This window comes from Plutella xylostella, chromosome 3 (assembly GCF_932276165.1).
Source record: "Plutella xylostella chromosome 3, ilPluXylo3.1, whole genome shotgun sequence".
Classification (NCBI taxonomy): Eukaryota; Metazoa; Arthropoda; class Insecta; order Lepidoptera; family Plutellidae; genus Plutella; species Plutella xylostella.
The window spans coordinates 1,856,136-1,872,230 of NC_063983.1; the positions used below are offsets into that span (position 1 = coordinate 1,856,136).

The 16,095-nt window shown below is 37.5% G+C and overlaps 2 protein-coding genes across 4 annotated transcripts; both read right to left on the minus strand.

Moving 5' to 3' along the window:
• Window positions 1-1,264: 1,264 nt before the first annotated feature.
• Window positions 1,265-4,925, minus strand: LOC105391655 (SET and MYND domain-containing protein 4). Its single transcript, XM_011563172.3, has 3 exons — window positions 4,325-4,925; window positions 2,750-4,123; window positions 1,265-2,462 (listed from the first exon to the last, which is right to left on the minus strand). Exons 2-3 carry the CDS (start codon window positions 4,114-4,116, stop codon window positions 2,099-2,101), a joined length of 1,731 nt encoding a protein of 576 aa, XP_011561474.3. The 5' UTR covers window positions 4,117-4,123; window positions 4,325-4,925; the 3' UTR covers window positions 1,265-2,098.
• A 2,180-nt stretch (window positions 4,926-7,105) lies between these two features.
• Window positions 7,106-15,875, minus strand: LOC105391656 (mitochondrial 2-oxoglutarate/malate carrier protein). Of its 3 annotated transcripts, none has more exons than XM_048626160.1 (7): window positions 15,648-15,875; window positions 12,284-12,502; window positions 11,201-11,268; window positions 10,622-10,733; window positions 9,535-9,637; window positions 8,515-8,633; window positions 7,106-7,823 (listed from the first exon to the last, which is right to left on the minus strand). In XM_048626160.1, exons 1-7 carry the CDS (start codon window positions 15,734-15,736, stop codon window positions 7,640-7,642), a joined length of 894 nt encoding a protein of 297 aa, XP_048482117.1. In that variant the 5' UTR covers window positions 15,737-15,875; the 3' UTR covers window positions 7,106-7,639. The 3 variants fall into 3 exon arrangements, with proteins under 3 accessions (XP_048482117.1, XP_048482118.1, XP_011561475.2); XM_048626161.1 differs by having other exon boundaries at window positions 10,622-10,707; window positions 11,175-11,268; XM_011563173.3 differs by lacking the exon at window positions 10,622-10,733 and having other exon boundaries at window positions 11,089-11,268.
• Window positions 15,876-16,095: the final 220 nt, after the last annotated feature.

A 16,095-nucleotide genomic window follows, 5' to 3' on the forward strand; every position in this document is an offset into this window, starting at 1 on the left:
ACCATATCTAATATTTAAGTTTTTTTTTATTTTTTTGTCAAATTGTTATACTTAACACCGAAAATAAAAAAACTAGCCATATTTCAATATTTTTTTAGTTGTTTTGCATAAAAAAGCGTAAAATAATCAAATGTGCATTCATCATCACGACCCATTACGTCCCCACTGCTGGGGCACGGGTCTCCTTCCAATGAAGGAAGGGTTTAGGCCTAGTCCACCACGCTGGCCAAGTGCGGGTTGGTGGACCCCAACACAAGCAAGCTTGTGCTGAGAGAGTTGTCGGGTAAGTGGGCAACCCGACTGTCAGATGTTTTCAAGCCGCCCGAAGGCCTCTGACTAGGCTTAACGACTGCTGCCGAAGCAGCAACCGGGACCCACGGCTTAACGTGCCGTCCGAAGCACGGAAGCGTCCAGAAAAGCACCACTTGAAATTGGTCACCCATCCAATGGCTGACCGTGTCAGTTGTTGCTTAACCTCAGCGATCAGTTACGATCACTGAGGCCCGCTCGACTACGGACGCTTTAAAGCTGAAGTGCGTAAAAAATTGTCGTATGACATTCTTTTTAAATTAATTTACGTTCTGAATATTTAAAAAAAATGTTTAACTCTTTTGAGGTAAGTATTATGTCTAATTTAATTAGTTAATTTTAGGTGTCACTTATTCATGCAAAACAACCAAAAAAGTTATTGAAATAGTTTTGTTTTTCAATTTTAAGCTTAAATTTTTTGAAAAACATAAAAAAAACTTACATATTCAATATGTTGAATATGCCGAAATGGTTAAGTTTCGGACAATGCATTATAGGGTTCAATCGACTGAAAATGTCTTCCTCTATCACATCTTGAAAGGATCAGGTCTACTTTACCAATAACCCTGAAGTGTCAGAGCAAGACAGCCATAGATTTAAAATTTTTAAATGTTTCGTGTAAGTCGTCCTCAGAAACCGCACACAGTCGCAATGTTACAGTACGGTTAACAGTTACGGGGCTAACTAAAGTGTACTTTAAAAAAAACTGCGACAATTATTGGCTAGTCTGATTCGGAATGCGTCTAGAACGGAATGTACCTCGTCCAGTACTAGATAGTCACCAAACCATGCAAATGGTCCCAAATTTTAACACAAACTGAATATTCGCATTCGCGAATGTCGATATCAGATATTCGCATTCGCATTCGCGAATGTCCAAAAACACACATTCGTTACATCACTAATATGTATGTAGATAACAAAGTCACTACTTCAACCTAAGGTTGCCTGGAAGAAATAGATTATGTATTATGATTGGATCAGTGGTTCACTGGGATATGTTATGTAGTACCTACTAATAATATGTGGGGACATCTCACACACGGCTAGTATGTAACAAATAAACGCATAATATCCCAGTCGTCTATCGAAATAATTAAGTTTAGGTACTGTATTAATGATTGTGATACTAATTATAATGTGCCGAAAAATAAAAATGTGATTTGATTTTACAGCAGTATAATTATTTTCTTTCCATTCTCTCATTCATCTGAAATTCCTAACGTCTACATTACTCCTTGAAAATAATGAAAACCTTAGAAATAAGTAGAGTTTGTTTGTGGCATTTAAGGCTTTAAATGATTAATATAGCTAAAATAAACTTAAGATAGTCACCACATTACTATCAGTAATTGAAGTAAAAAACAGAATTATAAAAGATTTTTGTGTTACAATTTTTAACAAATCACAGCTTGTACCAAAACCTATATTTTTTGTTTTCAGGCTTTACAAGTTTTGGATACGATAAATTCTTAGCTTACTAATGTAATAATACCTAAGTTACATTTATATGTTGTCTAAGGGCTGATTTTTCAACAGTCAGATAAGTGTTATCTGAGGAATAAAATGTGTTGCATCTGAATGTTTTTATTAGACAGTGACAGCAATAATTTAATTCCTAAGATAATACTTATCTGACCATTGAAAAATCAGCCCTAAGACATAGACTCAGTTGGAATATTTAATTACACTTACAAAATATTCAAACAACAATCAGTTACTACAACACTTACAACTAAAGTGGCGTTTAGACGATAATACCATGAAGCACTCTCGGCCAACTTAAATCTCATTCTAACGCGCCCACAATAACATTCCTACTGTAGGCGAGCTGGTAATGCAGCATACAGCGCTTAAACAGACAAAACACGTCGTAATACGCTTCACAGTTCGGGGAGTCACTCAAAACACTTAAGGCATTAAATATCTTCTTTTCATACTTCGGTGTGTTAGACGGGAGACTGATTTCCTTCTGTATTTGACGTACTTTGAGTTTCCTGTAGCACATGGCTTGCTCGTCTGTCAGTATGTCGTTGCCTAGCAGGAAGTCAGTGTCCCAGTTTTCTTCGCACACAGTGCAGTTGCATGCGACGCTGAATTCCGCGAAGAGAGAGCACGCACGGTCGTCCGAGTGGGTCTCTGTCCAGTGCGATCTGGAATTATAACAAGTAATATTATGTTAGATGCATAGGTACTAATAGGTAGTAAATATTACAAGGACAATCAAAATAAGCAAAACTTTCAAGGGGCGCAAGATGCAAGAGTAATGGTTAAAAATTGGCGTCGCGCTCGCTCGCATCGCATCACAACTGTGCATGTCTTGTATTCAGATTCAGAGGAACAACTCCAAAAATCTGTGATTGTATGATTTATAAGAAAAATAGGGGTTTTAACTACCTACATAAAATAAATTAATAATTATATTTTAAAATGAACTTACATGTAAGAAACAGTGAGTTCTGTGCCAGGCTGGATGGGTTTGATTGCCACTAGCGCCAGCTTGTTATCCAGACCAACAGCCAACAAGTTGGGATCGCAACTATTCTTCAACTTTCCAGAGAATGAAAACAATCCATAGTTAGGAACAATGTGTGTGCCCAAAGTAGACTTCTCCCCGTTTTGCACCGCCTGCAGCATCCTCGAGTGCGGCACAAACAGGCACAAGCCCATCATGGTCCGTGCCAGGGCCCGTAGAGCTTCCTGTGAAGAGCTTCTTCCCTTCGGCAGGAAGGATGGCACCGAGGCCAAGTGGTGCAGAATTGCGGCACATCCAATGCTCAGGTTGAACATTTTACCATAAACTAGGAAGTTCTCCTCATCAAAGCACAGTAAAGAACCCTTGTTCTTGCAGTCAAATACTTCATTTATTGAACTACTCTGAATTCTTCCTATACCAGTGTTCTTAGACTCTAATATGAAATTATCCCAAGTCTTGCTCAAATTCCAAATTTTGAGAGCACCCTTAGTGGCTAAATCACACATTCGAAAACAATCTTTTAGTTTACCGGCAAAGTGACATTCAATGTTGTGATAATCCTGCATACATTTGTTCAAACATTCTGTTCCACAAAATAATGCATAGCAACATTGAGGACATGGGATGAGGTTCAAGGCCATCTTGTGACAGTAGTGGCAGGAGAAGAAGTGGTTCCCCTTGTGCGAGGCACTGGCGAAGGCGGGCTCTACGGCCACCACTGTGCCCACACCTATAGCAGTGGCTGCGACCACTCTCGGGATGTCATCTTCAACCTTCACCCCAACGGCTCGGCTAGCGCAAGGTATTTGTGGATTACGTGTAACATTGAATTCAAAGAATTCATCAGCATGGGCCGAGCTAAACACAGATTCGGTAAGCATTTCCCCCCATCTCCTCTCATTGCAAGCAGTTTGGCGTTTCTTCAATTTCGCTGCAATATCGTCTGGGCAGCCGAGAGAGAACACAATCTCCAGATCTTTGAGACATGCGGTAAATAGCTCAAATTTGTACAGTAAAGCTGATCTGTTGCCATAAGCTAGTTTCATGGCTCGAGAGTTGTTAGGTGCATACAGTAGCGCCACGTTGTAGAACATGAGAGCCTTCTGGTACTCACTCTCTGCCAGGTTCTTGTTGCCTTGCTTGCGAAACTCGTTGGATTGGCACTCAGATTTCATCTCTTTACAAGTAGCTGGTAAAAGATTATTCTTCTTCATGGTGTCATAAACTTTCATGACAACATCGGAGAGGTCATTGCTCTTCATGGCATCGTAAACAGCCTGGTCCAAGTTGCGGTGTCTCAGATGGGAATGTATGGATTCGAGTATATCCATTATTTAGCTGTAAAAAGATTATAAATTACATGTATTAATACCGAAACTATGCAAGCAATGACGGATGACGGAGTATTCCTCAAGTGGTTTAATTGGCTTTACAAGAAATTGTGCTTCAAAAATATATTTGAATTTAACGATTGCAATTTATATAAAAATATCTAATAGGTTTAATTATTTATTTCATTACTACTTATTACATTCATACCTAGTAAAACCTTATAGGTACAGCTCGCGCCAATCATCGAGTTAGCTCTGAAGTTGGCGCGGTGCGCGTTGCGCAGATGTACAGTGGGACTAATAAATATGTATGTACAAAAGTTAAGTACCTACTTAGTCAGGTTTATTGTTTCAACTATGTTAAGTTTTTTTGGAGGTGTTGAAGGTCGATTTTGATACCTTCTTCACTTTCCTTTTTCATAAATTGAAACACGTTGAATATAATTTTTCTAGCCTGTCGGCTTAAAACGGTATTCGATCTAGGCATTTTAGCAATGCGATGCCACTAAGTTTATTAAAACAACAACGAAATAATTACGACACTCACAAAACAAAACGACTACAATGATGCGATGCGCGACTGTACTTTTGCTGTAGGTGCGAATGTGTGCGTGGCGTATGAACAGTGAGAACACACACACGCACATAAATCGAGGCGACCGCGGTGCGGGGCCGGAGAGAGAGGGGGTGTGCACTGCCGACCCCTCCCCTCCCGGACTGCCTTCTTTCCGCTGATACCTGTTTTTTGATCGTGCGACGCTAAGCGCTGCAACTTCAGAGCTAACTCGATGATTGGCGCGAGCTGTACTAGGTACCGGCCGGTGGATAAAGAAAATAAAAACAAACCGAAACCGGCATTCACGCTGAAATAATTTGAAATCTTGACTTGAAATAAACTTTTTGACAATCGTACAAAACTTTTGTACAATAATAATCTGTGATGTTGTCCATAATGGCAGGCTGTCATAATCTCAGAATAATAAAGTCTAATACAGCCTGACAAGAAAGAGTCGAAGTTAATATGGGCGCCACTCCACTATTCTTACTATGGTTACTATCGGTTACTATGCATGGTGCAATAATATCACAATACAATAAGACAAACCATTCCGGTTTAATGGCGCTGTCAAACAAAAATGTAATGTACAATATATATGCCTGTTTTTATAAATAAAAAATAAAATAAAAAATAATATATATTAGACCCAATGGTTTTCCTATGACGTTTGATTAACAAATGCTTATGCATGGGAAATAAAGTTAGGGTCTGTTTCACAATGTCTGGTTAGTGGCTACCTGACGGATAAAATACATGCTGTCACTCTCTGTTATTATTTTTTAGACAGTGACAGCATGTATTTTATCCGACAGGTAGCGACTAACCAGACATTGTGAAACGGGGTCTAAAAGTTATAGTGCCACAAACTTATCTGTTCCGGTGACAGTTCACGTAAATGTGTAATATTTCTTCATTCTATAAGATTTTAAGTTTGCCAGTAGTGGTAATTCGCTCTTGTGGTTTCAATAAACCCATCTAATCTATATCAATATATAATTCATTAGTAAATAATGAGATATGTATCAATTTAGTTCGCTCTCACCGGAACAGATAAGTTTGTGGCGCTGTACATACATGCCATCATCATATCAGTGGCCACAGCATCTTCACAATAAATGATAGGATAGGTGCCGCATACGCAGGTAGAGGCACTAGGTGGAGAATGGAGCACTACATGTTTTACTGAGGCTGTACAAACCAATCGCATCACGAGGGCACGACACTTCTTCCCTAAGGCAAATCAGCGCAAGGCACATATAATGTATATTTTCTTACTCTTGTAGATTTTGGGCAATCTTGGAGTGTCTTTTTATTTGAATTAATTAAAAAACTAAGTTATAAAATAAAAGATAATGACAAATGAAATACTTACAAGTAAAAATTATTGATTTCGTAATTAAACCATTTATTTTGGCCAAAGTTTATTTATTTAATAGTATTTTAATTAAAAAGACACACAAAGATTGTTTACCTTTTTCGCCAAATAAGAATGAATATAGTATAGGTACATACCCAACTTTACAAATGAAACAATATTTTCGTCACATATTTTTTATTTAACAACTTTAAATCATCTGGTAGTGGTAGATAAGTAAGTTAAACGACATTTTAGCTAAATAAAATATTTTTACATTCCACAACAAAATGGTTTTCACGATAAATAAAAATATAATTTCATTAAAAAAATAGAGCACACATTCAGCAAAAGAGATTACTTTTGATGTTTACAAAATAGCTATAGTTATTTAATTTTAACACTGACTTGCTATGCGCTACCATGTACCATCCGCACATTTATGAATGACATTATAGTACAGCAGAATCATACAATGCTAACTTCGCAACAAATAAAATATGGTTTTCTTTAACTCGTATCCCTAAAATCAATGAAGAAATTAAAGTCATACTACGAAATTACAAATAGGTAATTAATAATCGTTTCCATAATAAGTATATATTTTTGGTGGTGGCACTTGCTTCTGTTGCTAAGTTAACGTTATCATACTCTAGCATAAGACATAAAGTAATAATAACACCTACCGACAGCACAAAGAATTTTCATATTATATTTAACTTCACAAGACATGTACCTATTTAGTAAAAAATACAGAGGTAAAGGTAATTTACAAACATATCCCTAAAAAAGCATTAAATGCTATTTTGAGCGCAATCTTATAGTGGCGCACATATTATAATAATAATATTAGTATAACATACTTATACATATAACATGTATAAAAGTTGGCTTGTATATTGTAATAAAATGTCCAGTCTTTTTAAGACTGTAGTAGGTAATCGGTACTCTAATTTTATACACTAGTTTTCACAAGTATTGTGTTAGGTAGGTACATAAAAGGCATCATGTTGGGTATCCAACGTTGGAATATAATATTAGTTAGTGTGAAACGAAAGCTTTATACTATTTTTTTACTACAGTCTACATTGGCAGCGCTTATGATAATTAGACGAATCGTGAATTCACAAAAAATTGTGTATAAGTAACATGTTATTTTCATAACTTATTTACACCTTCACACTATTCGTTAACAGTTTTGTAGGTACCTACCTATGTATTTTCATTTGTACTTTATTCTAATTAACATTACATCATATATGTAGATAGTCTATGGATATCGATACATTATTGATAGACTAAACTCTGATGTCGATTCATGAGGCACATATTCCAACTTTTATGCTTTCAAAATCTTAAATTCTTTGTTTTAAAATTCGACTCTTTATATTAATATTCCTTCCTTCAATCTAATTTTTTGCTGGCAAAATTTACAATTTGACAGCGCTCAATCATAATTTTTACCTTCGGAAACTCTCTCAACTATGGACCTCAGAATAATGATAAACATCATACCTTACCTCAACTGCACAAAAATCGTCTGTAACAAATACTTTGTTCCATGTAACATTTTTTACACATCTCGTTGTATCATGACTCCACACATAACATTACATAGTATATTTTAAGTATGCGGAGTTGAGTTGCTCGAGGAATATAAACGTCAGTACGGTGTGGGGTCCGAGCCTGGCATAGTAGGGTAAGAATCCCTTCCACAGAGATAGCACCCCTTCGTTCTTGAGAAGCGTCGTGACTACGCTTAGTTGACTCTCGCCTTTAGCCGCGTTTTGTATTCTGAAATTAGGGTTAAAGGCTGGTTATTTATTGTGGAAACAGTTATATATGCTAACCTGTGCCTATATTCCAACTAAACATCAATTCAATTAATGTTTTAATAATTATCATATCGCCATTTTGGTTACCTATCTATCATAAGTCACAATAGAATACCACTTCCGAGCGAAGCAGCTCCAGCGTAAGTAGCGTAACTGACGCATCGACAAACACTTTTGTATGAGCGTAGCGCCACACACTTGTGTCTGTGACTGTCTCTTGTCTTTTCTCTGTGACACTTCGGTCGAACACAATATACTGTCGCGGCCCGCGACGTCACAGTGAAACGTCAGCCGCTCCGCTCGGAAGTGTACTCTAAAACTCAATCTTCATAGGTAATTCATCATCATCAGCCTATAGTAGTCCACTGCTGGACGTAGGCCTCTCCCTAAGCAAGCCACTGGATGCGATCTATAGCTTTTCGCATCCAATCATAACCAGCCACCTTTCGCAAGTCGTCATCCCATCTAGCCGGAGGGCGTCCCACACTACGTTTGTACGGTAATGGAACAGCTATACTGAGTGTTGCAAAAGTGGTATACTAAACCGAAAAGGGGTGTCTCAACAACTTTTGTTCTACGACTTATTCCGAAAAACAAAACTTGTTCAGGTTCCCTTTTGCAACACCCTATATAAGCAGCAGTGTACTGACTTGGTCTTGATGATATCCACGGGCATGGAGGCGATGGTGGTGACCAGCCCCGACACCATGGACGCGCAGAAGTGCAGCGCCACCCCGTCCGGCACCGTGCCCAGGAACATCTCGCGCGCCTGCCGGGTTAATCAATAGTTAGCGATAAGTAGGTATGTAACATAAACACTTTGTTGGTTGGTACGGTCAAGTGCAGAGAAACCTGACCCCCCTCTCATAGTAACAATGTTTCTGAGAGGGGTTAGGTCTTTCTGCCCTTTACTGTACAACTTGGTTGAGTGTGGCATGGCATTTATCCACCTGCACCCCTGTCTTGTTACATTGCAAAGGCGTGGAGACAGTACGATTATCGGATATGACCCTCGGATCTCCGGAGTCTCTCCGGGAAGCCATAAATTACCTAGGTCGTCTACTGGCTTTCAAGCGTGATTGTCGGTGGCTAGAGGCTAAATGAAGAAAATCAGATCGCCATGATAGATATACAGTGTGAGTCTTCATAAAGTGCACATATAAATTGACGTGATATTAAAACTCATTTTATCGATTAAAAAAAATCAGTATTGCCAATGATTTGAGATTATTTTAGCGTTTTTTTTGTTAAAATAGGGTCGTTTGTTTAAAAGTTATTTAGTTTTTTAAACCAAAGGTCAAAGTGCCCGAAAAAAAAGTTTAACAATGAATACAAAAAAAAACTAAAAATCTAGGATTTTTTTTAAATATTCTTTGTATCGATTAAATGACTTTTAATACCACATCAATTCATGAAGACTCACACGGTATACAACACCTGCACCCGGGAAATCAGAAAAAATTAAAATGTTTTATGCATGAATGGTCTTCGTTTTTCCAGTGGGAATTCCGGGATTAAAAGTAGTATATGTAATCGTAAATCTCCAATAAAGTTGTACTGTTTATTAAAGTGTACTCAGGTATTTACTTGAAAATCTCAAGATAATTAGTAAGGCAGCGCTATTTTATTATAATAGGTAGAGTTATTCTTGTGAGAAAGTGAGCCGGTACCTGTGAGTAGGTGCCGAGCTGCGCGGCGTTGACGACCATGGCGCGCGCCACGGTGGGCGTGGCGCCACGCCACAGCTTCAGCACCCCCTCCTCCTTCACTATCCTGCGGAAACAAGAAGAAACACGTCTATTTATGTATGTGTGCTTTTACAAGCTGTTCCCGCGAGCTTCGTTTCGCCTTAAAAAGTTTACCCGTGGGAATACCGCGATAAAAAGCTTATGTGTTAAACCAGGGTTTCAGCTAACTTCATACCAAATTTCATTAAAATCGGTTCAGCCGTTTTGACGTGAAGTAACAAACATACACACATACATATACTCACAAACTTTCACATTTATAATTTTATTATTAGTAGGTCTATAGGTGCCCTCGTTACGCCACTGACTGTCCAGACAATGGACACTCCATTTGGCATCCGAAGGAAGCCAGAGGTAGCCATGGCGTCTCGGTGAGGCAGGACTCTACGGATAAACTGGCGTATTGATAAATTTTACACGAGGGCACCTATCAACTGGTAGGTACAGGCAGCATCGGCCACCCCAACGCAAACACTTTCATTTTATGATCTACTGACGGTCTTCCGTACGTGACATGAACAATAGAAACAAAATGTATAAAGAAATTAAATAGATATAGAGATTGTAGGTATGTATTGATAAAATATTATCTATCTTCCACCCATGAGTCTTAAGAGTCTCAGGATCAAACTGTTTGCGCTTGGGGTGGCACAGATATATGTTTTCAGATCTTTTGCTGTCTGTACCTCCCTTATACCATAACAAATTATGTGAGTTTTATTAACCGACTTCAAAAAAAGGAGGAGGTTCTCAATTCGTCGGGATCTTTTTTTTTCACAGATACCTAAGCATCTGCGTAAATGTTTGTCTTTCAAATTATGTATAACTGACAAAAAAGCCTTCCACTCTCGGGCATCGCTTACCTCATCAGCGCATCAGCAACATTCCAATAGTTCCTCCTCTGCTCTCCAAAGAATAAGTGGAATACTATGTCGACTCTATCTCTACAAAGACACCCTTGTACGCCCCTTAAAATTCCACTAATTCAGCTCTCAATATCCTGCCTCACCTCATGAGCGCGTCAACGACGTTCCTGTAGTTCCGGCGCTGCTCCGCGGGCAGCCTGCCGTCCGCCGTCATGCGGATGAGCGCCACCTCGGCCAGGGTGCCCACGAACGCGCCTACCTACTACCTAGTACTCTGAATAACTAGTATACCTACTATGACGATTCTACCTCTATGTATAAGACTGTTTTAACAGCATGCGGAATTCATCACGCTACGACGCTACCTATATTAGGCTACTTTGAACGGCACGCGGGATTGCGCGCCATTTTCCCGCGTCTCGTGTGCTTATTCCACGCGTTACAATGAATACTCTTATATCCCGCATGCGTGACGAAACCGGCACTTTGTTAAAAACAGCCTAACGCGTGGAATATGCACGCGAGTAAAATGGCGTGCCATTCCGTGTACGTGACAAAATCCTGCTGCTGTTATAAACAGCCTTATCCAGCTGTCAATATCTCCACTGACCTCATGAGCGCGTCGACGACGTTCCTGTAGTTCCGGCGCTGCTCCGCGGGCAGCCTGCCGTCCGCCGTCATGCGGATGAGCGCCACCTCGGCCGGGGTGCCCACGAACGCGCCCACCGACCCCGCGGCCACGCCCAGCAGCATCTTCACGCCGAAGCCGGGCGCGTGGCCTTGGTACTTCCTGGAATTTGGAGGGTTGGGAGGTTAATTTGGTGGTTATAAAAGACTAGATTTAAGATGTTGATTAAGAAAGACTAGCTTTAGTAGTTTAAGCGCGAGCATTGTATCCACAAAGCAAATACATATTTGCTTTGTGATTGTATCGTTCGTAATGTGTTTCAAGTGAGATTTTTTAAATAAAAATAAAAAGGGATTTTAGCAACAAAGGAGTGTGTAGATATCTTAATAATGTTTTTTTAAAATCACTTCAGTAGTTTCGGAGCCTACAAACTGAAAACGGTTAAAGATGAAGTTACAAATAGTTATTTTGTTATTGCTATTATAAAAGTAGTAGTGTGGTAGATCTGTGTAGTAAGTATAGATGATAAAACAGGTCAAAAGGTCAAGTCAATGACTTCCAGTAGATACTAAAGTTAAAGTACTCGTATCTTTAACAATAGTTTAAATTATTACGAGTATTGTGATGATTGCATAATAATAATTTATTAAGTCATTCAGCCGCATAAAATTATCTCACAAGATAAGGAAAAACGTAGTGATAACTTATATTTAACGTCTGTGTTATGCATATTACAAATATTTGGTGATTCTTACGATGAGATGGGATTTACTTGTCGCATAGTGGACGGATGCTGTTGCATAAACAGACTATGGCTAGCAAACTCCTGTAAATTATTGCTCGAAATGAAAGAATATTATTATACATTATGAAACTCTTGTAGAGATGCAAAAAGTACAGCACTGCTGGTATGGTTTTGAACATCAAACTTTTATGTGTCTCACTACTGAACAAAGGCCCCTCCAAATTTGCTCCACTATCCATAATTAGTCTTTTGAATCTTTGTCTTGTTCCTTTAATTAATAGACAGTTCAGGTGTATTACATATCTGTGGTTAATAATACCATGTCAGTGACAAACACTAGAGGTAAACCAGTCCGATTGCGGTGTCTAATACTAGCAAGTATATCTAACTATAACAACCACTTCGTCACAACAAAAAATCACCAAAACTCACTCTTTATACATATCAAACAGGATATTATACACCCCGAGCCTCGTAGTGGTATAAGTCGCCTGTCGCAGCAGCCCGGCCGACAGGCCCGTGTACAGCGCCGGGAAGCCCTCCCTGGCCACGATCTCTCCGGCCACGGTGAAGGAGGAGCGCCCGGCCCCTCCCAGCTGCATGCGAGTTTTGATCAGGTCGAGGGGCTGGACCACGCAGGTGGCTGCCATGCTGGGGGGTATATAATAATAAATAAATAAATCCTAACTAATATTATAAATGCGAAAGTAACTGTGTCTGTCTGTTACTCTTTCACGCCAAAACTACTGAACGGATTTGAATGATATTTGGTATACATATGGTCTAGACCCTGAAAAAGAACATAGGCTACTTTTTATCCCGGAATTCCCACGGGAAAACTTTTTAAGGCGAAGCGAAGCTCGCGGGAACAGCTAGTAATAAATATGTGCGGACATCATATAGTGGTGGTTAGGTTAGAGTACAGGGTTTTAGTTGCTAAAGTAGTTATTTAAATGCAATACGTGTACTGTACTGTACTGTAGAGCTACCACAAAAATCGTTGATGCAGCTTCCACAGTCTGTAAACTTAAGTGGAAATGGGCCGGTCATATCGCTAGAGCTACAGATGGACGATGGAGCGAACGTGTCCTGCACTGGCTCCCCAGAGATGGCCGCAGACCAGTGGGAAGGCCCAAACAACGCTGGTGCGATGACATAGTCGAGGTTGCCGGACACACCTGGACGAGAACGGCCCAAGAGAGAAAGACCTGGAAATATATGGAGGAGGCCTATACCCAAGCACGGGTGCCCAAATAATTAACTCAAAATTATAAATGCATGTTTATTTTGTTAGATAGTGAATTCATTATCATATTAATTTTATTTTACACTATTAATTCAATTTTTTAATTTAAAATACAATTGTCTGACATTCTACTGTATAAATTTTATTTAATGCATGACTATTTTGATAGGTTAGACAATTAATAATATCATTTATAACCTTATCATATACTATTAATTCAATTATTCACCTAAAATACAATTATCCGATATTATAAACTGTTAATTCAATGAAATCTTATTTGTTAATTTATAAAATGTATATGAATTTGTAAACTAATTTTAAGAATTATTGCAACTTTGATATTATTATCTTTTACTTTGTTTTGGGAATAAAGGCTATATTATATTATTATTATTATTATTATTATTATTTTACGTGTACTGTACACCTTCTTTATTTACAACAGAAGTCTCTCATTCACCCAAAGGTTGCCTGGAAGAGGTCGCCTTTAGCGTGCTAACTCTTACTTTGTAACGTAATTTATGTTGTGTGTTATTCAATAAAGTTATATTGTATTTTATTGTAAACTGAAACTGCTGTAAACTACAACCTTTTTCGTAAAAAATATTAAGTATTTATTATTATTATTGGTCTACATAATCTACATATACCGTTTAGTAAGAGTATCTACTACTAAATATTCTACAATTGTGAATGAAGGAGCACCTCAGGATTTAATACAGTGTAGAGCTATTTGGATAGGTAGCTAAAGACATTATGTAATAGCTCTTATGTTAAGGTAAATGATATGAAAAAGGTTCTTCGGGAATCCAGGTTGTCAATGTTTATTTGATGCAATATACCTGTAGGGTACTACTACACTTTATTGGTCAATTGATAAATATTGTAATCAGTAAGGTGAATATCCAATGAGTTAATCATGTAGATAGACAGATAGTCAACACATAAAATGCCTTCTATACTTATACATTTATAAATACCTACTTCATACCTTCTGCAAATACTATACCTATACACTTATAAATACATACTTCATATTATTAATTTTTATGACTCGTGGCGGATTATTAGATTAACTTAATTTTACTTTTTACTTTGACGAAGCATGTTACGCTGACGATGACGATGTTCTTTATAATATAATGTTTTTCTTAATGCTAATTTAATATAAGTAATTTAAGAATTTTAAAAAATACACTTTTATGTTATATATATATATCTCTGTGTTCTCTTCTATTTTTATTATTATGAATTGGTTAACATTTTCATGTACAAAACACAAAACTTACAATTTTAACTTCGTATATACTTCAAATTCTTTGCAAATTGAAGAGTAGCTTATGGAGAATTTGTGTAATTTATGAGCAAAACACCATTGTTCTCAAGTTAATGAATCCTTTTTGTATTAAATTACGGAAATTGGACTTTGTATTGTTTCTTTGTACTTATGAAATTGCATGTGCGCCAGGCAATGTACAGTCAAATCATGTACCTTAATACATAGTATAAAAGTATAAATACAAATAATAATGTACAACTTAACAAAGCAATATCGAAAATCTTTTTTTTTTATTATGTCAATATTTAAATTGGTTCAGATATTCTTTGTAAATACTAAAGGAGCTTATTATAGCAAAACAAGTAAGGGTCATTTCACACAGCATCATTTTTACAAGATAAGTTTTAATTTGCTATTTTTGATAATAACAAGGCTGTGAGGGGAAATCAATTTCCTCCAGGAATAGTTTTGTATGCACACATTAATTAAATAAATACTCATCATGAAATCATAGAGCAGTGTAAACTATATATAATAATAATCATCATCATCATCATCATGCTGGACGTAGGCCTCTCCCAAAGCATGCCACTGGATGCGATCTTAAGCTTTCTATAATATAGGTAAGTATGTATATTAGTCTATGCTAGCAGTAAGGCATAAATTGATTTGTGTGTTTGTTTGGGTACCTATGTTATCTTCTGACACTATTTTAGTTCTTAATATCCTATAGCTAAATTAGAACCCTCAACTGTAGCTGCTTTATTTCTTATCTTCTCTAGTGGAGACGCAGCTTTAGAGACAAAACAATTGAGTCCAGTTTATGAGCTATTGAGTTACTATTCCAGTGAAACATGTTACATCAGCTGATACACATATACATATAATGTTGTAGGAGTAGAAGTAACAGCACCAGAAATATGAATTCTATTGTATCTACATAGGTAATATAGGTAGGTTAGGTACATAGCTAATGTATAGGTATACTGCTTATTTTTTTCTGAAATGTATCGCTGCGCTAATATCTTTCTACAACAAACGACGTCGCTCCTGAATAGAGAACAAGGTCTTTATTATTAACATTTCCTCGCTAAACCACTACGAAACATAAAGATAAATAAAATGTTAGATTCATAGAATACAAATAGAAAAATTCACTATAAATATGCGGTGAACTAGCCGGAACCACAAAAACAGTTCCCGAATCTCGACATTGATCTCTATAAAGGACAAGTTTTCTTAAAATAAAACAACAAAGTTTACTATACCCCGCAAGGCCACCGAACGCGAATTTGAGTCCGTTCGGAATATACCGCTCCTTCACCGCCGGCGGGGGTGCTGACGACGCGTTGGACATTTTAAAGGCTCCTCTATTTGAACACTACACTTTTAAATGCTATTAGTATTTTAAAATTAATTTATTGAATAAAGTAAAACTATGTTTTTTCATCCACGGCCAACCCGACACACAGGCGAACTGACACTGACAGTTGAGAGATAAATTTTGACATTGACATTTGACGCAAAACATATGGTTGGGGATACCACAGAAGAAAATATTAAAAACTAAAATAGTGCAGCCTGGCGAATAAGTTTTTAAAACGGAAAAATGTTCCTTGTCCCTCAATTTCATTTAAAATAAATTTAAAAAATTAATTTGATTTCATTTTTTCTCTATAAATTTGATTCTGGCAGGAAAGCACTTCTCGTTAGAGA

Excerpts from the sequence above, each read along its gene's own strand:
- LOC105391655 (XM_011563172.3), bottom strand. The coding sequence starts at position 4,116 with ATGGATATACTCGAATCCATACATTCCCATCTGAGACACCGCAACTTG. Across the intron at positions 2,463-2,749 it reads GAACTCACTGTTTCTTACAT|ATCGCACTGGACAGAGACCC; the intron begins GTAAGTTCATTT and ends TTATAATTCCAG.
- LOC105391656 (XM_048626160.1), bottom strand. The coding sequence starts at position 15,736 with ATGTCCAACGCGTCGTCAGCACCCCCGCCGGCGGTGAAGGAGCGGTAT. Across the intron at positions 11,269-12,283 it reads CTGTTTGATATGTATAAAGA|GAAGTACCAAGGCCACGCGC; the intron begins GTGAGTTTTGGT and ends TCCAAATTCCAG. Across the intron at positions 9,638-10,621 it reads GTCGTTGACGCGCTCATGAG|GATAGTGAAGGAGGAGGGGG; the intron begins GTGAGGCAGGAT and ends TTGTTTCCGCAG.